Source organism: Mustela nigripes, chromosome 7 (assembly GCF_022355385.1).
Source record: "Mustela nigripes isolate SB6536 chromosome 7, MUSNIG.SB6536, whole genome shotgun sequence".
Classification (NCBI taxonomy): domain Eukaryota; kingdom Metazoa; phylum Chordata; class Mammalia; order Carnivora; family Mustelidae; genus Mustela; species Mustela nigripes.
The window spans coordinates 35,135,491-35,159,262 of NC_081563.1; the positions used below are offsets into that span (position 1 = coordinate 35,135,491).

Below are 23,772 nucleotides of genomic sequence, written 5' to 3' on the forward strand. Positions count from 1 at the left end.
CTAACTGTTGAACTTCTAGCTTCCGCCCCGTGCCTCTGGAACAGACTTATGTGGGTATCACAGAGAAGAAAGCTATCAAGCGTTTCCAGATCATGAATGAAATAGTCTATGAGAAAATCATGGAACATGCTGGAAAAAATCAGGTCTGTGGTTTCCTGTTGAACTCCGTTTTTTTGAATTTTTGACTTATAGTCAGGCAAGATTGACAAAAATAGAAGACACAACAGAGATCACCAATATTAGGAATAAAATGGGATAAAAAGTGGATATTAAAGGAATACGTGAAGAATTTTACATGTAAATTTTGACAACCTGGAAGAAATGGGACAATTCCTCAAAAAATACCAACTATCAAAACTTAGCCTAGGGGCACCTGGGTGGCTCAGTGGGTTAAGCCGCTGCCTTCGGCTCAGGTCATGATCTCAGGGTCCTGGGATCGAGTCCCGCATCGGGCTCTCTGCTCAGCAGGGAGCCTGCTTCCTTCTCTCTCTCTGCCTGCCTCTCAGTGTATTTGTGATTTCTCTCTGTCAAATAAATAAATAAAATCTTTTAAAAAAAAAAAAAACTTAGCCTAGATGAAATAGATAACCTGAATAGTCTTGTAACCATTATAAAAAATTGAATTTGTAATTTAAGAACTCCCCAAAAGATAATCATTCTGTCTCTCTGTATTATCAGGGATCCTGCCACAATAGATTTGGGTGGCTGACACTAAAAATGTAACACAGTAAGAATAAAGGTGAAAATTAAAAACTAGTGAGAGCATTTTACTGGAAAAGATGTTATAATTTTTTAATTGAGCACAGTTTAGTTAAGTTCACCAAGACACAAACTAAGGAAAAGCTACAGGTCATGTATAGATTTTTGTCTCATAAAAAGCATTTGCATTTAAATGAAGAGACGTATCTTTTCTAGCGCTAAATACTTGACTGACTTTCCTACCAAATAGTACTAGTCTCATCCTGAGACTTAGTTCCTCGGCCCTTTTTTAGAGGCTATTGCCCATCATTTAATACAATATTTCAGTTGTTACTTTGCAGACACATTCCTCAGGTGGCTTACAGTCCCGTCAGGTACCTGAACACAAAATTTGTAATTGAGATTCCTGAATTTCCATCCTCACTATGTTTAAACGTGGTTTCAAAGGTAGAGTGCATAAGAGTTAGCTTAGTTTCCCAGCTACAGGGCTCTGCCACGCTCCTTTGTAGTTTAATTCACATAGGGTCTTGCTGGCGTCTGAATCAGTATATGTTCCTGTCATTGCTCCTTTTCTAGACCTCAGTTTCTCACCTCAAAATGGTGTAGCCTCTGCTTCCTGCTGCTGGTGCCTCAGGGCCACAGGAGTGACTGTGGTAGCTGTGTCTCTTAAACAGTGATTTTTCCATAGGTGCTGGTGTTTGTCCACTCCCGGAAAGAGACTGGGAAGACGGCCAGGGCCATCCGGGACATGTGCCTAGAGAAGGACACTCTAGGTCTGTTTCTGAGAGAGGGCTCAGCCTCCACAGAAGTCCTTCGGACAGAAGCTGAGCAGTGCAAGGTGAGGAGAGACAGGCCCAGTTCTCTGTTTCCTGCCTGGTAACTGGCTCAATCCAAGGCTGTCCAGACAGTCTTTGACTGCACTGTGCAGCTGTTGTTTCAGACAGGTTAAGGTCAGTTGGCTGGGTCTGGTTTTGTGTACTAGGTTAAGGGGCAGGGTCTCCTGTGAAGAGATCTGCTCAGTCTCTGCAGCGTTCTCCCAGCGAGGCTCACCTCCTCACCTGTTCTTTTTCTGTCCCACAGAACCTGGAGCTGAAGGATCTTTTGCCATACGGCTTTGCTATTCATCATGCGGGCATGACCAGAGTTGACCGGACACTTGTAGAGGATCTTTTTGCTGATAAACACATTCAGGTGAGGGTGGGCAAAGTGCAGGCTTCAGAAGACCTGAAAGTCAAACGCCAGACGTTTGTGCCCGGTGCTTTGTTTCTGGCTCAGATAAGCCAGGTCAGGGGTCATGGTAGTACAGTAGACTGAGTGTTGTGCCGCCCCTCCTAGCTCTTTACATACTGCATGAGGAAAGGTGAGTGATTTAGGAAAGTGTCTGAGAAGCATGACAGAGGAAGCATGTTCTGTGACTCCAGATACCTGCAAGCAGGTCCTCATGAAGTTAGGACCTTGTTTGTTCTCTCTCAGGATAGGGTGTATTACTGATTGTCTAGTAATCTTAAGTTGTTAACATTGGCCTACACTTTCGCCTGTTAAATATCTTTAGAACCATGAAATGTTACTGGGTTGAATAGAAACTAAGGACTCCTTCCGCCTTTGTTCCAGTGTTATGCTGACAAGTGTGGGGCCTACCTCAGTCGCGCTAGGAGCTCTGAGGCTGGTTTCCTGGAGGTCTTGGGGATACTGACCCTCTGTTGGTAACATCTGTTTTCCTTATTACCTTGCCTTACTTCTGTAGGTCTTAGTTTCCACAGCAACGCTGGCTTGGGGTGTGAATCTCCCTGCACATACAGTCATCATCAAAGGCACCCAGGTGTACAGTCCAGAGAAGGGGCGCTGGACAGAACTAGGGGCACTGGACATTCTGCAGGTATAGAGTCTTTGAGGTTATTTTCAACTGGAAAAAGTTTACCATGTATAAAATGCAAGGAGGCCAAAAAGGCGGCAGATGGAGGAAGGTGGGCGTCTGTAAGGTAGAAGCCTGGGAACAGATCCATAAGCTCTGTGGTCACAGCCTTCTCGGTTTGGTTTCTGACCTAGATGCTGGGACGTGCTGGAAGACCCCAGTATGACACCAAGGGCGAAGGCATACTCATCACATCTCATGGGGAGCTACAGTACTACTTGTCCCTACTCAATCAGCAGCTTCCTATTGAGAGCCAGATGGTTTCAAAGTTGCCTGACATGCTTAATGCCGAAATCGTGCTGGGGAACGTCCAGAATGCCAAGGTAGGGAAGGGCTCTGCTTTTGGTGCTTCTTGCTTTCTCGGGAGAAATTGGTACCAAGGGTGGGATAGTCTCCGTTGTGACATTTTGGGCCACCAGCACCCAGGGTCTTCCGGCCCTGGGCCCCCACGTCTTTGATGGAAGCAGTCTCTCCAAAGCTTGTCAAGTCTGTGGCAGGCAGTTCCCCTTGTTACTGAGATCTCAGAAAGCATTCTGTCTCTTTAGTAATGGGATGTTAAAAATTTTCAGAAGATGACATAATACACATTTTTATAGTTGGGAATTACTTTGCAAGTGATCTGCGGGAACATTTCATTTGGGCATCAGTTCTCCACGCTAAGATCCACGAGCTGTCTCTCCTTTTAGGATGCGGTGAACTGGCTGGGCTATGCCTACTTGTATATCCGGATGCTCCGATCCCCAACTCTCTATGGCATCTCTCACGATGACCTCAAGGGGGATCCCCTGCTGGACCAGCGCCGACTGGATTTGGTTCATACTGCTGCCTTGATGCTGGATAAGAACAATCTGGTCAAGTATGACAAGAAGACAGGCAACTTCCAGGTGAGTGTGCTGAGGGATGGAGGCAAAAGTCTCAGTAAAAGCAGTTGCCCCAGGGGACAGTTTCTCACATTGCGTTCTTGATTTGGATGCTGCCTAATTGCCCATTGCTTGGAACAGTAGAAAAACAGATGGGGTTAGACCATGACTTTTCAATCTGGGAACTTCCAAAATGGTATATGAGAATCTGCTGGTGCCTCCTTTCTGTCACTTGGCGTCGAGGTAGCTAATTCAGCTATTCTGTATGGGCATCAGCTCACCATCGGTCAGTGTACTGTACCATCTTTCCTCATGTGTGTGCCAGGCTCTTATGTTGCTGGGAATTCATCCAGTGGGCACCTGGGGCACCCACTGTCCACCATGAGAGGTTGCCACTTGTCAGTGATCGCTGTTGGATTGAGTGTTCCTCCTTCATAGGTGACAGAACTGGGCCGCATAGCCAGCCACTACTACATCACCAATGATACTGTGCAGACCTACAACCAGCTGCTGAAGCCCACCCTGAGTGAGATTGAGCTTTTCAGAGTTTTCTCCTTGTCCTCAGAGTTCAAGAACATCACTGTGAGAGAGGTGAGTCCCCACAGCATGTTGGGACCGGTGGTTGGTACTCACTGCCGAGTTGCTGGGTGGGTTCTCTCTGTGGTCACCTGGCTTTTCCATGACCTGTTTCCTTCTTTTGGCAGGAGGAGAAGCTGGAGCTGCAAAAATTGCTGGAGAGGGTGCCTATCCCTGTGAAGGAGAGCATCGAGGAGCCCAGTGCGAAGGTGGGCCGCTCCCCTGCTCGGGCCAGGGAGTAGGTGGTGGTGTAACCTCCTAATTCGAGTTTCTCCCAGTTTTTGCGTTCTTCTACATGTTCTTTTTATGTGGAATAATGATTATTTCATGCTTCTGAAGCAAGATTTTAACCTGGCATGTACTCCAGAATAGAAATGTGATTTGCTTTCTTGGACCGGGCTAGTCAATGACTGGTCACCCTCTGGCCAATCTTGCTTTTTTCCAGATCAACGTGCTGCTCCAAGCCTTCATCTCACAGCTAAAGTTGGAGGGCTTTGCACTGATGGCGGACATGGTGTATGTTACACAGGTGAGAGCAGACGGTGCTGCCAGAAGAGACCTGAACAGCTCCAGCCCCTGGTAGTGTGCGTCTTGGAGAAAGGTGGCCTGACCCTAGTGAGGGGGAAAGGAGGCCAGGTTTTGCCCTAGTTGGCTCGTTGGTTGATGTGTGTCTGTTATGGCTACTCTGTTTCACTGACCTTGAGCATGGGGAGAGGTAGGGCCTTAAGAGATCAGAGTGCTGGGGAGAGCCACAGACATGGTGTCTGCTTCCTCCAGAGGATGGTTTCACACTATGGCCACTGGGCTCAGATACAAATGCAGAAACGGCAAAAAAGACTCTTAGCTATGTTTTGTTTTTATTTCTAAGGCCGAGTCACTAGCTCTTGCTAGATCCCTAAGCGCTAAGTGATCTGAAGCTTTAAAATCATGCAGTGAGCATTAGGTTAAGAGGTACGGTGAGCTCGAGCTGCATTTTTCTATTTTATGTTCAGCAAGCATCTGTACGAAAGGGGAACAGTAATTACGAGAGGACTTTGTTTCTGAGTGGTGTGCCTGAGTGCGTCAGAGCTTGAGGTAATGAAGTGTCAGGTGGCTTCATTAGGGCTGGGGAGAGTGGGGACTTACCAGAGGGAGTGCTTTCTCTTTCCCCAGTCGGCCGGCCGGTTGATGCGCGCCATCTTTGAAATTGTCCTGAACCGGGGTTGGGCGCAGCTTACGGACAAGACCCTGAACCTCTGCAAGATGATCGATAAGCGCATGTGAGGGGCTGGGGGGTTGGGAGCTGGTCACTGCGAGTGAAGGTCCCCGGGCTGAGGGGTGGTGGGGAAGCCTGGGAGTGCTCTCTCTCCGGCCTTCACTAGTGAAGTGGGACTTGCACTGGGTGGAAGTTGAGAAAGGGAAGCCTCCTTGGGTATAGCCTGGGTAGAGGGAAAGGGGCGGGCAGTGATGGCTTTCAGGTGTCGTTGCCGGTGCAGTTCTGAATCCCTTCCTTCCTGGCCAGGTGGCAGTCCATGTGTCCTCTGCGCCAGTTCCGGAAACTCCCTGAGGAAGTAGTGAAGAAGATCGAGAAGAAAAACTTCCCCTTTGAGCGTCTCTATGACCTGAATCATAATGAGATAGGTGTGTGGGAAGCTCTCCTCTTTTTCTTTATGGCTCCAACATCTTTCTGCTCCTTCTTCCTTCCCAATTCCAAGGCCTGGTGCCCTGTTGTCCTGCGTTCACTTCCCACCACCCACTGAAGTAACAAGGCCAGCTCTTGGTCTTGGGCCTTCGAATCCTCTGGGCTGCACCGAGAGTCGGGGGAGGAGTCTGCACCCCAGAGTGGAATGTGCCCCTCGCCCTCAGGGCCCAGTTTGCAGCTCCTGCGTGGCAGGCTGCAGCCCCCATAAGCTCCTGTCCTTCTAGGGGAGCTCATCCGCATGCCAAAGATGGGGAAGACCATCCACAAGTACGTCCACCTCTTCCCCAAGTTGGAGTTGTCGGTGCACCTGCAGCCTATCACACGCTCCACACTGAAAGTGGAGCTGACCATCACGCCCGACTTCCAGTGGGACGAGAAGGTGCGGCCTTGCCCGGGGAGGGCCTGCTTGCAGACGCTCCTGAGAAGAGCTGGCCTAGAGCCGGGAGTCCACGTGGGCTCACATTCTCTCACCTGTGCTTGCGTTGGTAGGTTCATGGGTCGTCAGAGGCCTTCTGGATTCTGGTGGAGGATGTGGACAGTGAGGTGATACTCCACCATGAGTATTTTCTGCTCAAGGCCAAGTATGCCCAGGACGAGCACCTCATCACATTCTTCGTGCCTGTCTTTGAACCGCTGCCCCCTCAGTACTTCATCCGAGTGGTGTCTGACCGCTGGCTCTGTGAGTGTGTGTCTGCATGTTCCCGTGGGGGCAGCTCTCCTGGGGGAATTGTGAGATTGTCTGCCCTTTCTGTTGGACTGGACTCTGGGGTCAGAGCGATGCTAGCTGCTGACTAGCTGTTGCCTTGGGGTTTCCAGTGTGCTTGGAATGGCTCCGAGGGGCCATTAGTAAAGGGAGGACTGCCCGTGACCCATCCTGTTTCTGTTGTGGCAGCTTGTGAGACCCAGCTTCCTGTCTCCTTCCGGCACCTGATCCTACCAGAGAAGTACCCACCTCCAACCGAGCTTCTAGACCTGCAGCCCTTGCCTGTGTCTGCCCTGCGAAACAGCGCCTTCGAGAGCCTTTACCAGGATAAATTTCCTTTCTTCAACCCCATCCAGACCCAAGGTAGGCGTTTCCATCCCCAGGAGGTCATTTCCTTTGGGAGCCTTTTAAGGTCCCCTAGAGACTGTTCTTTGGCAGGAAGGGCAGGAGGGTGCTCAGGGAGATGGAGCTCAGCAGAGCCAACCGCGGGAGCACCCCGGGGCCTTTTCCCTTCTCAGTCCTTGGTCACAGCTAGATTTCTTTTGCTTTTCTGCACGTGTCACTGGGGAGAGTCTGTAGAACAAGGCCTCCTGTGGTGCACTGTTGTTTCTCAGGCAGCTGGGTCCATGTGTGCAGCGTTGATGGAAGCCTCCTTCCCCTCATTGTTTTTGACAACAGCCATGGTCACAGAGCGTGCCGTTTCCTAAGTCCTTTTGGCTGAGTACATCTGGGTGTTTTCTTCTCCCTGCCTCCTACCGATCCCATGAGGGATTTTCTGTCGGTGACAATACTGTTTATACCTGTTGTGCAGATGAGGAAACTCGGCAGGGAGAGGCCCCTCCGCTGAACCACCTGATAAACAGAACTTGGACTTTAACCAGCCTTAATGCTGGGATGTAGGCTTTGCCTTGTTCTTTAGTAGACTGTTTCCAGGGACTAGAGGAGAGTGTTGGAGGGGCAGAGAAAAGCAGCCAGTTCCTTTCTGTTCTGCTTCCTGGGCCCTGAGAGGACTGGCAGACAAGCACAGGGTTCTGCCATCCTGCAAATCTCCATGCTGCCCAGACTCTTGGTCCGTGCTCTTCCCGTGCTACCTGCGTGTGAGGGGAAGGAGAGGGGGGATGTGGTAGGCTGACTGCAGGTAGAGGCTCCGATGGCAGCCCCCATGGTGGCACCCGAGGGCGGGCTGGCTGGCTGAGTTTCTTCTGGTGGCCTCTGTTCTGAGGAGCGGTCTGAGTATCTCCTCTTCTCCCATGTTCTCCCCGCTGCTCTGCTGGCCTCCAGTGTTCAACACCGTGTACAACAGTGACGATAACGTGTTTGTGGGGGCCCCCACGGGCAGCGGGAAGACCATCTGTGCAGAGTTTGCCATCCTGCGGATGCTGCTGCAGAACTCAGAGGGGCGCTGTGTCTACATCACGCCCATGGAGGCTCTGGCGGAGCAGGTGCGTGGTGTGGTGGTGTGTCCCCGGTGCGCTTGCCCGGAAGCTGCTTTCTTCTGAGCCCAGATCAGAATTCCTTGAAATTTGCAGGGTCAGTTGTGGCAAGACTCTGCTCTCTTTTGTCGATGTCCTTGGTGTGTGTACTGAATGAAGACACTGCCATCCCTTCAAGGTTGATGTGGGCTTACAAAGTAATTTGAGATGCACAGATCAAGTCTGTTTGGCTTGTAGGGCTTTTCTCGTTAAAAAACGAAACGACACCTGGCCTGATGTTTTCGGCCCTTCCTTTCCTTGCATGCCAGGTTTACATGGACTGGTATGAGAAATTCCAGGACAGGCTCAACAAGAAGGTGGTGCTCCTGACAGGGGAGACTAGCACAGACCTGAAGCTTTTGGGCAAGGGCAACATCATCATCAGCACCCCAGAGAAGTGGGACATACTCTCCCGGCGGTGGAAGCAGCGCAAGAACGTCCAGAACATCAACCTCTTTGTGGTGGATGAAGTCCACCTTATCGGGGGCGAGAATGGGGTACGGCTTGACCTTAAAGCACAGGAGAGTGGTTGTGATGGGCTGAGTGGCCTTGGCATTGGGACTTACCTTTGGGTCTGAGGCAAGAGACTAGGTGCTTCTACCAAGAAGATTCTGCTTGTCACTTCATTCCAGAGGGACAGTGTGGAACTTTTTTGGTAGTACTCTGGGAAAATAGCATTGCTTAGTGGAGACTGGGTGCCACAGAGGAGGTGGAACCAAAGGTAGGAGCCGTCCAGATTAGAAGGAGGAGATAGGCAATCATTTCGCGGTGGTTGGGCTGTCCGGAAAGGCTGGGGACAGGGTGCCTGGGCCTGTAGTGACTCCCTCTCTGTGTCCCAGCCTGTCTTAGAAGTGATCTGCTCCCGGATGCGCTACATCTCCTCCCAGATTGAGCGGCCCATTCGCATTGTGGCACTTAGCTCCTCGCTCTCGAATGCTAAGGACGTGGCCCACTGGCTGGGGTGCAGCGCCACCTCCACTTTCAACTTCCACCCGAATGTGCGCCCGGTGCCCTTGGAGCTGCACATCCAGGTAGGGTCTGCCCTCCCCGCCTCCCTGCCCTCCCTGCTCTCCCCACTCCCCCGTGACCTCGAGTCAGAGAACCGGCTCCGACTTCTCTCTTGTTTCCTTCGGTCTCCAGGGCTTCAACATCAGCCACACACAAACTCGCCTGCTGTCCATGGCCAAGCCCGTGTACCATGCCATCACCAAGCACTCTCCCAAGAAGCCGGTCATTGTTTTTGTTCCATCCCGAAAGCAGACCCGCCTCACTGCCATCGACATCCTCACCACATGTGCCGCAGATATCCAGCGGCAGAGGTGGGGTGGGGGGAGTTGGGCCACTGTGGTGGGCTCACCCTGAAGGGCAATCTGTTGCTGAGGGTGGCGGTTAGCCCCCGTCAGACTAGGGGCTGGCCAGCAGCACGGTTGGAAGGGTCTTGCCAGGGACTGGAAGCGCTCTGAGCTGAATCCGTGCCCATGCCCCCTAGGTTCTTGCACTGCACTGAGAAGGATCTGATCCCATACCTGGAGAAGCTAAGTGACAGCACACTCAAGGAAACACTGTTAAATGGCGTGGGCTACCTGCACGAGGGGCTCAGCCCCATGGAGCGACGCCTGGTGGAACAGCTTTTCAGCTCAGGTGAGAAAAAGTCTTGCGGCCCAGAGGGAGGTTCTAAGGGTGTATCACAGGCGGTGGGCACCCACCTTTTCGATGCGGGTGATACTTTGAGCACGCTAATCACCTTCAAAATACTTTTCTGATTCTTTTATCTATTATCTCATTCGATTGTCTCCAGGGTCTTGTGATATGGGTAGAATATCGTGCCTACATGCTAGATGAGAAAACAGGCAGGCACAAAAGGTGGTATTACTTAAGAACCGGCTTTTCTAGAACAGGACCTTTGACCAGTAGACCTGGTTTTCCATGGATACCACACTCGCCAAGGCTGTTAGACCTTAGAGGTGTAGTAAATGCTAGAACATGAGTCTCCTCTGGTGTGGTCTGGGTACTGCTGTCCATTGCTGACTTGTGGCATGTCATGCAGAGTGTTCTCACTCTGACACTCTTCAGTGGAGCTGCAGTGGAGATGCTCCTGCCACAGTCAGTGGCACTCTCTGGTTCTTCATCCTGTCACTCACGGCTCAGCATTGCTTCCACGTATAAAGCCAGCCCATGACTGAGGTGGCGTTAACCCTTTCCAGTCAGCAAGGCCAGTGTGTCAGGCAGATGGCTAGGCCTCGCTTTCCCTGGGTTTGGGATTCCTTTCCAGGATGACCCCGTTTCCTGTAGGCTGGTCTTCTGAGCTAGGCAACAGCAGCATGGGCCACCTCTTGGAGGATTGTGTCAGCCCTTAGTTATTATTAGGGCTCCTTCCTGGCCAGCTTTGCTGTGAGTTCTGAAACGGAGCACAGGAGAAGCCCCTACCTGCGCAGGAGACGAAGCCCCCCAGGGAGCCCTGCACTCAAGCAGCTTCTCCCCTCTGCCTCAGGGGCCATCCAGGTGGTGGTAGCTTCTCGGAGTCTCTGCTGGGGCATGAATGTGGCCGCCCACCTGGTGATCATCATGGACACCCAGTACTACAATGGCAAGATCCACGCGTGAGTCTCGCCGTGCTCTGTTAATGGGAACCTTCCTCCTGAAGGGAACATAATAGCTGCAGATCCAGGGCTTAGGAAGGAAATGGGTTAGGAAGATAAACAGCAGAGATTCCCCCATAGCCAGGCGTCCCAGAGTTTTTAGTCTCAGGGCCTACGCTCACTTTTGGTTCTATTGTGCATCTGTTGTATTTCAGCAAGTTGGAGAAATGGAGTTCGAGCTAGAGACTAGCTTGGGAAAGTGACATGGTTCAAGTCACATGCCTTTGTGGTTACAAGAAGGCAAAGGTTTGGTTTTTCTTAGAAGAAGTTTGAATGATTTAATTCTTAATACTTTATTCTCAAAATGTAGATTTTTTTTTCATGAAGTGAATGTTGTTTATGGTTTATCTTAATGTCTAAAATTCCTTCTAGGTTTAGATTTTAGTCAGGTGACTTACTGACTCATGGCATGCAGCTGTTTGAAAGCTTGTCTTAATATTTGATCCTTTATTAGGGAGTTACTCGCTTTTGGCAATTGCTGGGTTTGTAGCTTTGGTTCAGGGACCCTGAACAGCGAAGTCCGAACTCTCACACTGGAAAACAGCAGTGACCTAGAGACAAACAAGTGACACTAGGACCTGAGCACAGGTCGTCCTAACCACAGGGATTAGTTGTAATTTGCTACTGTCGCACTTATTCTTTGACATCGAGGGAGCCAGAGTCCCCTGCGTGTGGTCTCCGTGTTGACATACCGTTGTTGCCTTTCCTCTCTCCTCTTGCCAGGTATGTGGATTACCCCATCTACGACGTGCTTCAGATGGTGGGGCACGCCAACCGCCCTTTGCAGGATGACGAGGGCCGCTGTGTTATCATGTGCCAGGGCTCCAAAAAGGTCAGTCCCGTGAGATCGGGCAGCCTCGTGAGATCCTGGGCCTCAGAGTAGGTTCTTGAATAGGTGTCTTTCCTCGTTTACATTCTTTCCTGTCAACTTCTGTTTCTTTTATTTTCCACAATACTTTTGTAGTAAGCCTCTTAGCCACATGGAATCTTGTAGCCCTTTGTTTTTGCTGCTGCTGTTGACTCCACGTGTTGAGGTCTTTACTTTCTGGCTGGTTCTTCGTGTACTATTAGGCCTGCATGACTCGCTTGATCCCTGTTCCCATTTTAAGACTAACCAGGGATGCGGGTGGGAATAGGCGCCCACACCCACCATTCCGCGTGCACACCCGATGTGCCAGGTGCAGACCCAGTTCACCCTGTCGGTGTAGTGATTTCTTCCATTGTTGAATTAGCTGTGTCTGTCACACAAAGGCTATTCCCTGTCGATTTGCCCTCGGCCCTCCTTTGTGACCTTGATGTCACTGACACTTCATTACTATCTTTCCTTTTCTAATCCACAGGATTTCTTCAAAAAGTTCTTATATGAACCATTACCAGTGGAGTCACACCTGGACCACTGTATGCATGACCACTTCAATGCCGAGATTGTCACCAAGACCATAGAGAACAAGCAGGACGCTGTGGACTACCTGACCTGGACCTTTCTATACCGTCGCATGACCCAGAACCCCAATTACTACAACCTGCAGGGTCAGTGGACTTGGGGGGAGGCACAGTGTCCTTTTGTGCTTCTCCCAGCCCTTGCTGGCCATCTCCTGGTGACTCCCTGCTTCTCTCACCTTCACAGGCATCTCCCATCGTCACCTGTCTGACCACTTGTCCGAGCTTGTAGAGCAGACCCTGAGTGACCTTGAGCAGTCCAAGTGTATCAGCATTGAGGACGAGATGGATGTGGCACCCCTGAACCTGGGCATGATCGCTGCTTACTATTACATCAACTATACCACCATTGGTGAGGGGCTGGCAGGGGCTGCTGTCCATGGAGTCCGGGGCCATGAAGTCCCTTGCAGGGGCCTGTAGCCCACTGGGATGAGTAAGCCTGGGGCTTCGAGTGCCCTGTGTGCTCATTGGAGGGATGGATTATAGGGTAGTGCCAGGGGTAGGGTAGCCTCTTTTCTGACTCCTCCCCTTTCTCTGCATCCTTGGCTGTCAGAGCTCTTCAGCATGTCCCTGAATGCCAAAACCAAGGTGCGAGGGCTTATTGAGATCATCTCCAATGCGGCAGAGTATGAGAACATTCCTATCCGGCACCATGAAGATAACCTCCTGCGGCAGGTGAGAACATCTTGGATTCAGGACAATGTCGTTGGAATCGACACTTGGCCTCTGTGCCCAGGGTATATGGTGTCCTTGTCACCACCAGAAAACTCCAATATGTCCATCACCCACATTTCTCTTTTTATTTGTTTTGTTTTTAAAGATTTTATTTATTTATTTGACAGATCACAAGCAGGCAGAGAGGCGGTTGGGTGGGAAGCAGGCTCGTGCTGAGCAGAGAGCCCATTGCAGGGCTCGATCCCAGGACTCTGAGATGAGACCTGAGCCAAAGGCAGAGGCTTAACCCACTGAGCCACCCAGGCGCCCCCACACTTCTCTGTTATTGAAGGGTTGTGAGCTTAGGCAGGTGGTACACCGGGCCGGAAAGCTGTCCTTGGGCAGGGTCATGTGTTCATCACTAGCTGTTTTTCTTCACCTTCCAGTTGGCTCAGAAGGTCCCCCACAAGCTGAATAACCCGAAGTTCAATGACCCACACGTTAAGACCAACCTGCTCCTGCAAGCTCACCTCTCCCGCATGCAGCTGAGTGCCGAGCTGCAGTCGGATACAGAGGAGATCCTCAGCAAGGTAGGGGTGGGTGCAGGTACAGGTGTGGAGTGGAGGGGCCCGGGCTGGCCTGCGAAGGAGCCGTACCAAGCCTGTCTTCTTCACTCCTCTCCCCATTTAGGCAATCCGGCTCATCCAGGCCTGTGTGGATGTCCTTTCCAGCAATGGGTGGCTCAGCCCTGCCCTGGCAGCTATGGAGCTGGCCCAGATGGTCACACAGGCCATGTGGTCCAAGGACTCCTACCTGAAACAGCTGCCACACTTCACCTCAGAGCATATTAAACGTTGCACAGACAAGGTGAGCCGGGTCTGGACCTGGACCGTTGCATGGCTGAGCCAGGTGGCCTGGGAGGTGGGGGCAGTTGAAGGGCTTGTGGGTGGTGAGTCACGGTAGGGGGAAGTTGGAGTTTCTCCGAGTTTTTCTGAGGGTGTTGTGTACTAAGATACTAGAGAGCATGATGTCTGTGCAGTTGTAGGCTGTGTTTTTTCTTAAGCTGTATCTTTAGATGATCTGATAGCACAGGAAGTAAAACTAGCAGCTGTCTGGAGCCAGGTTTCATTTGCTGTTAGTATGTGTTCTCCCTTGACCTCCGGATCCCCGCTGCAGGGAGTGGAGAGCGTTTTTGACATCATGGAGATGGAAGATGAAGAACGCAACGCGCTGCTTCAGCTCTCAGACAGCCAGATCGCGGACGTGGCCCGCTTCTGCAACCGCTACCCGAACATTGAGCTTTCTTACGAGGTGGTGGAGAAGGACAGCATCCGCAGGTGAGTCCAGTCCAGCCACGTGCCCTGCCCTGGGGTCCCTGCTGGGCTCGGCGTGGCGGTGCACCCCGACCCCCCTGCCGCGTCGCTGATGAGCTGCCCTGCTCTTCCCCACAGTGGTGGGCCAGTGGTGGTGCTGGTGCAGTTGGAGCGTGAGGAGGAAGTCACGGGCCCCGTGATCGCGCCTCTCTTTCCACAGGTGGGTCCTGATAGCTGGGCAGGAGTAAAAACCAGATAGAAAGCTTCCTAAAATTTTCTCCTGAAAGTTTGTTAAAACTAAGATTTTAAAACTGTCAAAAAGAGTCTCAAATGAACTCCCTTAAAAAAAAAGATATTTATTCATTCGAGAGAGCAAGAGAGAGCATGAATAGGGGTGAGAAGTAGAGGGAAAAGCAGACGTCCCTGCTGAGTCAGGAGCCTGACGTGGGGCTCAATCCCAGGACCCAGAGGTCACAGCCTGAGTAGAAGGCGGACACCCAGCCATCTAAGCCACCCAAGCACCCCATGGACTCTCATTTTTGAGTAGCAGTATGCAGTTTCTTCCAGAGGCCTTGACCTTTATTTAGCTAGTGTTCAGAGTTTAGTGGTAAGTTGTAAGGGGAGGGCAATTTAGGTTAATGACGAGCCCCAAGGCCGAGAATGGGGCCATGGGTGGTTTTGTTGTTTTTTGCTTGAAGACAGTTCAGGTGACTGGTCATTGTTAAAGACATCAGGGCTTTTCTAGTTGGTATTTCTTCTCTCTCACTGCCATTTCACTCTGCATCTGGTTACTTCATTCTTTACCACCAGAAAGAAAATCTGATGCCTTAATTTGAGAAAATAATTGAAGACTGAAAGCAGAAACCAGATACAATGTAATGTTTCATTTTATAAACTAGTGGCTTAATAGGCTCTGGGGAAGGAGCTCTTTGAATCAGAATACTTGGGCTTTCTGACAAGGATGGCCTGCTCTGGGTCCTGTCCACAGGCCAGCTCATCTCTGCCTCAGTGTGTTTCACTTACCTGATGTAAGTGCTTTGAACCTAAAAGGGTCTCGGAGGAACTCCGCTGCCAGGCCTCAAAGACTAGATCTCTTGATAGTGGAATCTTGGATTCATTGGCAAGCATTGAATGTCAGAAGAAGGTATTTTGAAATAAATAAGGAAATGAGCCAGAACCAACAGTGAGTTCATCTACTTAAAAACAGAGTTCATTTGAGCGACCTTTTTGACAGCTTCGAAATCTTAATTGTACCAAATTGTCTTTTAGGGGGAAATTTTATTTCATTTAAAAAGATTTATGTATTTTATTTTTTTTTTAAAGATTTTATTATTTTGAGAGAGCAGAGCATGAGTGAGGGGGAGGTACAAAGGGAGAGGGAGAAGCAGACTCCCCGCTGAACAGGGTGGCCAGTGTGGGGTTTGATCCCAGGACCCCAGGATCATGACCCGAGCGGGAGGCAAACGCTTAACCAACTGAGCCACCCAGGCGCCCCTTATTTATGTATTTTAGAGAGAGCGCGTGCGCTGGCCAGGGTGGGTGGGGGATGGGAGGAGAGGGGCAGAAAGAATCTCAGGCAGACTCCCTGCTGAGTGAGGAGCCCAACGGATGGTCTCAATCCCAGGATCCTGAGATCATGACCCCAGGACCCTGAGATCATGACTGGAGCTGCAATTCAGAGTTGGCCACCTAACTGACGGAGCCGCCCAGGCGCCTCCAGGAGGAAATTTTTAGAAAGCTTTCTATCTGGTTTTTGTTTTCCTACTTTTATAACCATTCTCGTGGTCTCATGGCCCTCAAGTTCTACATGCTGAAATTCTTGGCTTTTGGTCACTGCAGAAACGTGAAGAGGGCTGGTGGGTAGTGATCGGTGATGCCAAGTCCAATAGCCTCATCTCCATCAAGAGGCTGACCCTTCAGCAGAAGGCGAAGGTGAGTTAACACCGACCCCAGCATTTGATCTGAGATGGGGTCAGGTTGAGGTTCCTCCTCCTGTGTCTGTGCTCACCCTGGTTTCTGCCTGCTCACTCTAGGTGAAGCTTGACTTCGTGGCCCCAGCCACTGGTGCCCACAACTACACCCTGTATTTCATGAGCGATGCGTACATGGGATGTGACCAGGAATACAAATTCAGTGTGGACGTGAAGGAGGCGGAGACAGACAGTGACTCGGACTGAGTCCAGAGGCACTTACTCTTAAAAAGACAAGAGAAGAATTGCACCTGAATCAGGAACATGTACAGTTCCATGGGGACCAGGTCTGTTGTGAGATCTGGCCAGCCAGGGCAGGTGCTGTCCGTGGCCTCTTACTTGGCCCTCTTACTGCTTTGCCATCTCAACTTCGGATCCAGTGTCCACAGGTGTCTTGTCACTGTCCAGCAGAAACTATGTACAGCATTTTTAGGCATGTTCTGTGTAGTTCCATTTGTCAGACAATCTCATCAAATAACTTGGAGAAGCCATTTGTCTTTGGAGTATTTCCAAATTAAAGTTTCCTTCCTCTACCTAAGGCCCTTGGCCAAAAACATTTGGATTTTTTTTAGCCACTGAACTTGCTTCTAATGAATACTTCTAGAGGACAGGGCTGCTCTTTAGTTGGGCTGTCACCTGCAGCCTTCCCAGTCAGTGCAGAGAAGGGAACAAAGTTAGATAGCTGTCAGGTTTATGCCCTTGTCTCCCACCTCTGTTGTTACCCAGGTATCAGCACGACTATAGGAACTAACACAGAACTTGAGTCTCAAGATCTGTAGTGTCCCCTCCCGTAAGAAGGTAGTACCAGAAACAGTATTAAAATGCACCAGCTGGGTGTGGCCCAGTCTTGGTAACCAGTTTTCTGGTCTAGATTTACAAATTTTGCTCTTCAAATTCTTGCCTTCTGTTATTTAGGAATAAATGTGCATAAAATCAGGAGGTAATTTTCAAGCGTAGTTTCTCTAGGTCAGCAGTTTTCAAGTAATAGGACCTCAGGACACCTTTACATGAGAAAAAGTTAAGAACCCCAAAGATACCTTATCATCTTGGTTATATCTGCTGATGTTTACTATATTGAGGATTAAAACAAAACAATGCATTTTAAAATCATTTTTAAAAAAGATTTTGTTTATTCATTTGAGAGAGAGAGAAGCCAGCTTCCCCACGGAAGCCCAATAGGGGCTTGATCCCAGGACCCTGGGATCATGACCTGAGCTGAAGGCAGATGCTTAACCAACTGAGCCACCCAGGGGCTCCAGTAACTTAGATGGGTTTTTTTTGTTTGTTTTTTGTTGTTGTTTTATGAAAAATACCTTCTAAAACAAATCCAGGGAGAAGACTGTATTTTACATTTTTACGAATCTCATTAGATCAGGTCTACTCTAATGGAAGACATCTTCATAGCTGTTTCTATAATTTTGCGTATTGTTTGTTGAAGTGAAATGAAGTAGAACTGTCTTTACCCAGATATGATGTCAGAAAAGGGCTTTTTTTATTTTGAGATTTTTATTTATTTATTTGACAGCACAAGTAGGCAGAGTGGTAGTCAGAGGGAGAGGGAGAAGCAGGCTCCCCGTTGAGCAGAGAGCCCAACACGGGGCTTAATCCCAGGATCCTGGGATTATGATTGGAGCCAAAGGCAGACACCCCCACAAAAGGGTTATTAAAGCCTCTTCAGGTGATTATCTATTTGATACTACACTGAGACCCTGCAAGTGGTAGTTTTTTAAAGGCATTGAAGAATCTAAAACCTCATCAAATAAGCCTCAGTTAAAACCACTGGTCTTGGGGTGCTTGGGTAGTGCAGTCACTCAGGCATCTGACTTGGTGTAAGCTCAGGTTGTGATCTCAGGGTCATGAGGTAGAGCTCCACACTGGGCTCTGCTTTAGATTCTGTCATTTCCACTCTTGCTCTCTAAAATAGATCTTAACAAGGGTACCTGGGTGGCTCAGTGGGATAAAATAGATCTTAACAAAAATATCTCACTGGTTTTTACAACTTTTATGATTTTATTTATTTGAAAGAAAGAGTACAGGGAGGGGTAGGGACAGGAGAGGGAGAAGCAGGCTCCATGCTGAACAAGTGCAATTCGAGGCTCCATCCTAGGACCCTGGGATCAGGGCCTGAGCAGAAAACAGATGCTTAACCTACTGAATCACTCACCTGGCCCCCACCCCACTTTTTAAAAAGATTTTATTTATTTGGTCTTACACTTTGAATGAATTTCTTAATCATGAAAGATTTTGTAATACCACACATTAGTCGTGTGGAAAATGCTCGTTCATTGATTTAGGCAGATCTTCCAAATGACACATTTGGTCATATAGATCACCTCTGTTGATACCACCAATCTCATCAGAAGAGTCTTAAGCGTCGGGAAGATGTCAGGCTCAAGGTGGCAATACAGCTTTTCAAAAACTTTAATTTTTTTCTTGAGAGCTTTGTTTTTTCATTGGCAATACCACCAGTTTCCCTTGAAGTGAAAGGCTTACTCCATCCATTTCCCAGAAAAATGTCTGCCAGATAAGCCAAGTCCACCTAACAGAATTTGCTAGTTTCTTCAAGAAGGGGCCAGGAAGACAGTTCAGCTTGCACAATGGCTTTTCGTCGAGACAGCCTTACTTCAGAGTTCGGCAGAAGGGCTTTATCCTGCTTCCCACTGTCGGCACGTTAGCTGTGTTCTTGAGGGTCAAGATTTAATGCAATGTTTAACCGACATTTCTAAATGAGGTTGCCACTGTTTGTACTGTGAAGACAAGGCAGTGATGACTGACCACTAGAGTGGTGTGCCACTGTTTGACTCCTGGCTCTCAGGACCACACACTGACAGCCATTGCGCGAGACACTGTCCTCAGCTCTCTTTTCAAAACCTAAGGTCGTGATCTCAGTGGAAAAAAAAATCAGGTGAAGGCTATAGCTTTGGGGAGGTCCTCAAGTCCAAACCCATTATGGAAGTGACTTCCAGAAGACAACGTGAATGAGGTTGAAGTGATAGCTTAAAGACTGATTCTCTACCATTCTTCATTATCATTCCCCTAAATGAGCCTTATTAGATGCCTTTTTTCTATTCACTCCCACCATGAAAATTTAATACTGGAGGTTCATTAGAGAGCCACAAATGATGGTCTCTCAGATTCCCCTCCCCGCCCCCTAAGAACTTATTTTCAGCTTCAATGAGAATGTATGCCTGTAGCCAGTAATAACTCTTTTAGGGTTCACACCCTTCCGGATTTATTTTTCAGCATTTTCAGTTGCCACCACAGCATAATGGCTGGCACAGAAGATACACCAGTTTCTAAGGGAAAGCAGAAGCATGTCTCACTCTAAGCCAGCCTACATTAAAAAAATTTCCTTCTAATACTGACTGAATGTCTTAAATGTAAGAATTTACCCAGAAACCGGGAAGGCAGGACCTATTTCAGAAAAGGACTCACCATGGAATTCTTTTAAGTTGTGAATGTCCTTATGAAATAGGACTTGGGATTCAGATGACCTGTTTCTATAAAGCTTCCAATTTCTGAAAAGCCTAAGATGTACCCCTTCTATACAGAGGTAGGGTGATTATAAATACTTTATTCACCCCCCAAAACTGAACACTGGGCCCTCAAGCAAGCAAAACCTGTGGCATAACCACAGCCCACTGCTGTTCTATAGCTCTTTACCAAGGGCCCCATGTCAGAGGGGACGAGTGAGTGGTTCTGTGACTCTGCACTTCTCCCCAAGTCTGAATGGAAGAGAGCCAAGTTAGGTGAAGGTCAAGGGTCCTCCTCCAGGTCATCTTAGGGCTGGGAAAGTCTTAGGACATTTTCTGGGGAACCATGATTCTGTCCAAAGTCAGGGTGGCTCAGATGCCTTCTGGTCGTTGATACTTCCAGAAGGCCACCTCCCCGTCATCGCTGCAGGAGGCCAGAAGCCCCTGCTCCTTAGGGTTCCAGGCCACACAGTTGACATCCTGGGAATGGGCCTGAGGCAAGTGGGCTGTCAAGGAGAAGGTGGGCTGCTGTGGATCTGAGCTGGGATCCTCCTCGAACACACGGATGGCATCATCGCCACAAGCCGTAGCCAGGGCCCCTGTCAGCTGACACCTGGGAGGAACATGTGCACCGGTGAGTATGCAGGTGGCTCCTCCCTCCCTAACCTGGCAGATTAGGCAGAAGACATTACAGTCTTCCCGCAGCTCTTCCCGAACTGCAGGCCTCCACTTAAAGTCTATTATCGAAGAGCTTCCCTAACACAAATATCACCTCCTCATTCTTCAAGGGCTGCCATCTAGGTTAGATCTCCCCAGTCAACGCCAAAACTCCTTGACTCTGAACTGCACTTCTGTCACTTAGCACAAGCAGCTTCCCTTATCACCAAGTCATCTTTAACTATTGAGATAGTAATAGGCTGCTGAATTTTACCATACTTCCCCTAAAGTCACCTTTGTCATTGCTAAACGTTTGCTAATATAAAAGCTTATATAAGCTTAATATATAATATAAGCTTAATTTCCAGAATAAATGAATAAATCTTTCTGGATATATAAGGCTGTGTGATTACCCACCCCCACCCCCCGCCAACACAAGGCTAGTGCTGACCTCACAGCTTGTCAACTTAAAAGTAGCTATAGGCCAGGCTATAGGCCTGGGTCTCCTATGAACCTCAGGCCAGCTGGCACTAGGCCAGCATGGTAGACAGTCTGCTGGATTAGAAGAAATGAGGGTAGCTGCTCCCTGTCCACGTACTCCCAGAGGTGGTAGAGAGAAGCATGGGGTTTTTTGTCCTCTCTAAAATCTCTCCAAATGGGTGGGTGTGGGGATGGAGGTCTTACCAAGCAACGTCGTAAATGGTCCTGGAGTGGAAGCCTGACAAAGTGCAGATACATTTCCAGCTGGGGTCAGAGCCGCTGCATGCCACCCCTGCACGACAGACTTCTCTTGAGCCTAAGACATGTCTGTGTCCTGGGCACCTCGGGGGCGGAGCTCCTCACCTGCCCTCCCTCACCCCCACCTTCAGTCACCAGGCCTCATTTTTGTTCCTCTGTCCCTATCCTTACTGATCTGCCTTACATACTGTGGCCAGACAGGGATTTTTACAGCAGAATTCTGAGAAGGAAAGATCCTGTTCTTTAAAAACTTTCTGCTGCAGACTAAGTCTGACCAGTTAGCCTGCCTTTTAAGGCCACCAACCAGCCCAACCAGCCACCCGACTCACCCTATCACTCCCCAAATCCTTTTTGCCCTATGCTCCATCTAAAGGAATCACAGTGCCTGATGTAAATCTAGGCTTTTGCACCTTCAATGCCTTTGCTCATGCTGCTCTGTTCTCAACCAGAAATCTCTTCTCTTATTAAATTCTTCTTGTGTTAAAATCTTACACACATTTTCCAGTTCAGATGAAATGGTTCCTCTTCCACACAGCCTTCCCTGATTCTGCCAGGACTCACTTGGGAGCCCTCTCGTGCCACATGTTCCTCTCTACTCCAATTTGCTGTGATTCACCTATGTGTCTTAGACCCTTAATACACTGTAAACCTCAGGAGACAGGCGTCTCCTTTAGCTTTCTTACTGGCCCCTCACCTTGCTCATTGTCCGGTAGATACTGGCGCCAGATACGCACAGTACGGTCGTCACTGCAAGATGCCAAGCGCTGGCCACTGGGGTCAAAGGCTAAGCTCCACACAGTGGATTCATGGCCTTCAAGGGTGGCATAGCATACCCAATCATCTTCTTCCTCCCGGTACAGCTTCACTGTGTCATCATAGCTGGCAGAGGCTAACAGCTGAGGGGAAGGGGGGGAAACACAGCACTTGTTTATATGGTTCAGGAAGTGCCTAGAGTTCCAAGACCTCTCCCAGCTAGGACAGTCCCAGCAGTCTGTCTCTAGAAAGGGATTAATAAAGTCTTTCGGTCTCAGATAGAGATCCACAGGTGGAGGTTGAAGAGCAGAGGAAGGCTGGGTGCAGCCCTCCACACCAAAATCCCTTCCCACCAAGAAACTCCACCTCACTCTTACCTCCTGGCTTGGATGCCAAACCACATGTTTGACATCCTGTGTATGAGAGTTGAGGACACTGACACATTCATACTCATCTTCTTCCTCAACTGTGGGAGGGAGAAAGAAAAGAGCCCATGAGCTGACTCCTATCAGGGACACAGAGGGGGATGTCTGTTCACTAGCTCCCAACCACATCTGGAAGGATCTAGACTCACCTTCCCAGACCCACACACTCTTATCTCGGCTGCAGGTAGCAAGGAGGTTGCCAGAAGGGGCCCAGGCCACTGACTTGACCTCATTTTCATGGCCCTCCAGAGTAGTTACACACTGCGAAAATAGAAGAAAAACAAGAATCAAGCAACTAAGACCTCCAGTGTTCTTTTCATAGGTACAGCCAAGCTAGCCCAGGTTGGCTCAGGTTCCTGAACCAGCCATGGGGAGCAAAAGGACAACAATCCTGCTCCCATCCAGCCTGGTTACCTCAAAGTCATCCTGGTTCTTTTTCCAAATGCAAGTGGTAGCATCAAAACTGGCGGAGGCCAGGTAATTGCCACAGGGAGACCAGGCCACCTTCCGCACAGTGCGCTGGTGGCCTTCAGAAAGGACAGATTTGCAGATCCAGCTCTCACCTAAAAGCAAATGACAGGTCAAGCTCTAGAGCTGGGTGCACAAGAAGGTGCAGAAGCACTATCAATGCAGTTGGATAATGGGGGTTAGTACTGTAACCAGAGCCAGAGCCAAACTGGGCTTACCTAAGCTGGGCTTAATTGGTGTATTTAACAACAGGCTTTCAGGGGTGCCTGGGTAGCTCAGTGGGTTAAAGTCTCTGCCTTTGGCCTAGGTCATGATCCCAGGGTCATGATTCCAGAGGATTGAGCCCTGCATAGGGATCTTTGCTCAGCAGGGAGCCTGCTTCCACCTCTCTCTCTCTCTGCCTGCCTCTCTGCCTACTTGTGATCTCTGCCTGTCAAATAAATAAATAAAATCTTAAAAAAAAAAACAAAACAATACAGGCTTTCAGAAAGCTGTAACTAACTACTTCCTCTGCAGGAATCTAAAATCAGAGGAGTCCCTCTTCTGATTTAAAACTGTCAACGGTTCCCAAATTCCCTCAGAATAAAATTTAAACTTCACATCCTGTTGTAAATTGCTCTGGGGACTACATTCCTAACGCCCTTCTCTCCTTTTCCGGTCTCAGCAACTATCACAATTCCCTCAATACTTCCAGCCTATGGATGTTTTTGCTTCCAATACTTGACGACTCCTTCACCCAAAAAGTCTTTCCTAGAGTGGAAAACGTCTAACTTGAAGGTGGCTTGTCCCTCCTTCCCCCAGGCCTGTAACCTCACTGCGGGTCGGCTTGCCCCAAAGGTTGCGCACTCCCTGAACCCAGCACCCACACTATGCGCAAGCTGAACCCTCTGCAGCAGGAGTCGTCCAGCGAGGCCAGGACTGACCTTCCGTGCCCCAGATGCGGACTCTACGGTCACCACCGCACGACGCCAGGAGGGTTCCCGCAGGGTTCCAGGCCAAGAACCAGCAGCGGGAGTCCGGATGCGCCGGGACACGAGCCAGCAGCACCAGCGAATCCTTCATGGCGTCCCAGAGGAGTGTGTTGAGGAGGTGGGCAAAGGTGGTCGCGCCGACCGCGAGTTCCACGGCGCAAAAGCTCGCGACGCCCACTACAGCCTCAGACCGCCCGCGGATCCCGCTGCTTCCGCCGGAGGGCCTGGGTTGTCCTGGGAACTCAGGTGCCCGCTGCTGCGGCCGTGCTGCCCTCTGGGAGTTGTAGTCAGCTTGCCACGCCTGGCGGCAGGCACCGCGCGGCAGCCTCGAACTACCAGTCCCGTGAGGCCCTGCGCAAGGAGCCGGG

At 49.7% G+C, this 23,772-nt stretch overlaps 2 protein-coding genes across 2 annotated transcripts in view; one reads left to right on the forward strand and one right to left on the reverse strand.

Annotated features, from left to right (window-relative positions):
* Positions 1 to 16,452, forward strand: part of SNRNP200 (small nuclear ribonucleoprotein U5 subunit 200) — a 29,738-nt gene extending 13,286 nt beyond the window's left edge. The window contains exons 16-45 of the mRNA XM_059405546.1: positions 20 to 143; positions 1,388 to 1,537; positions 1,780 to 1,890; positions 2,444 to 2,575; positions 2,746 to 2,934; positions 3,298 to 3,495; positions 3,910 to 4,062; positions 4,176 to 4,256; positions 4,493 to 4,576; positions 5,200 to 5,306; positions 5,549 to 5,667; positions 5,953 to 6,107; positions 6,218 to 6,407; positions 6,621 to 6,794; positions 7,713 to 7,873; positions 8,173 to 8,400; positions 8,743 to 8,934; positions 9,044 to 9,222; positions 9,393 to 9,544; positions 10,395 to 10,503; positions 11,266 to 11,374; positions 11,883 to 12,072; positions 12,170 to 12,334; positions 12,536 to 12,657; positions 13,083 to 13,226; positions 13,327 to 13,503; positions 13,813 to 13,973; positions 14,088 to 14,169; positions 15,789 to 15,881; positions 15,983 to 16,452. Of these exons, the coding sequence (XP_059261529.1) occupies positions 20 to 143; positions 1,388 to 1,537; positions 1,780 to 1,890; positions 2,444 to 2,575; positions 2,746 to 2,934; positions 3,298 to 3,495; positions 3,910 to 4,062; positions 4,176 to 4,256; positions 4,493 to 4,576; positions 5,200 to 5,306; positions 5,549 to 5,667; positions 5,953 to 6,107; positions 6,218 to 6,407; positions 6,621 to 6,794; positions 7,713 to 7,873; positions 8,173 to 8,400; positions 8,743 to 8,934; positions 9,044 to 9,222; positions 9,393 to 9,544; positions 10,395 to 10,503; positions 11,266 to 11,374; positions 11,883 to 12,072; positions 12,170 to 12,334; positions 12,536 to 12,657; positions 13,083 to 13,226; positions 13,327 to 13,503; positions 13,813 to 13,973; positions 14,088 to 14,169; positions 15,789 to 15,881; positions 15,983 to 16,126 (4,375 nt within the window). The 3' untranslated portion in view covers positions 16,127 to 16,452. The remainder of the gene's footprint in view (positions 1 to 19; positions 144 to 1,387; positions 1,538 to 1,779; positions 1,891 to 2,443; positions 2,576 to 2,745; positions 2,935 to 3,297; positions 3,496 to 3,909; positions 4,063 to 4,175; positions 4,257 to 4,492; positions 4,577 to 5,199; positions 5,307 to 5,548; positions 5,668 to 5,952; positions 6,108 to 6,217; positions 6,408 to 6,620; positions 6,795 to 7,712; positions 7,874 to 8,172; positions 8,401 to 8,742; positions 8,935 to 9,043; positions 9,223 to 9,392; positions 9,545 to 10,394; positions 10,504 to 11,265; positions 11,375 to 11,882; positions 12,073 to 12,169; positions 12,335 to 12,535; positions 12,658 to 13,082; positions 13,227 to 13,326; positions 13,504 to 13,812; positions 13,974 to 14,087; positions 14,170 to 15,788; positions 15,882 to 15,982) is intronic.
* A 2,667-nt stretch (positions 16,453 to 19,119) lies between these two features.
* CIAO1 (cytosolic iron-sulfur assembly component 1) lies at positions 19,120 to 23,686 on the reverse strand. Its single transcript, XM_059405547.1, has 7 exons — positions 23,357 to 23,686; positions 22,380 to 22,528; positions 22,115 to 22,226; positions 21,918 to 22,006; positions 21,482 to 21,683; positions 20,734 to 20,821; positions 19,120 to 20,005 (listed from the first exon to the last, which is right to left on the reverse strand). Exons 1-7 carry the CDS (start codon positions 23,493 to 23,495, stop codon positions 19,765 to 19,767), a joined length of 1,020 nt encoding a protein of 339 aa, XP_059261530.1. The 5' UTR covers positions 23,496 to 23,686; the 3' UTR covers positions 19,120 to 19,764.
* Between the last annotated feature and the right edge of the window lie 86 nt (positions 23,687 to 23,772).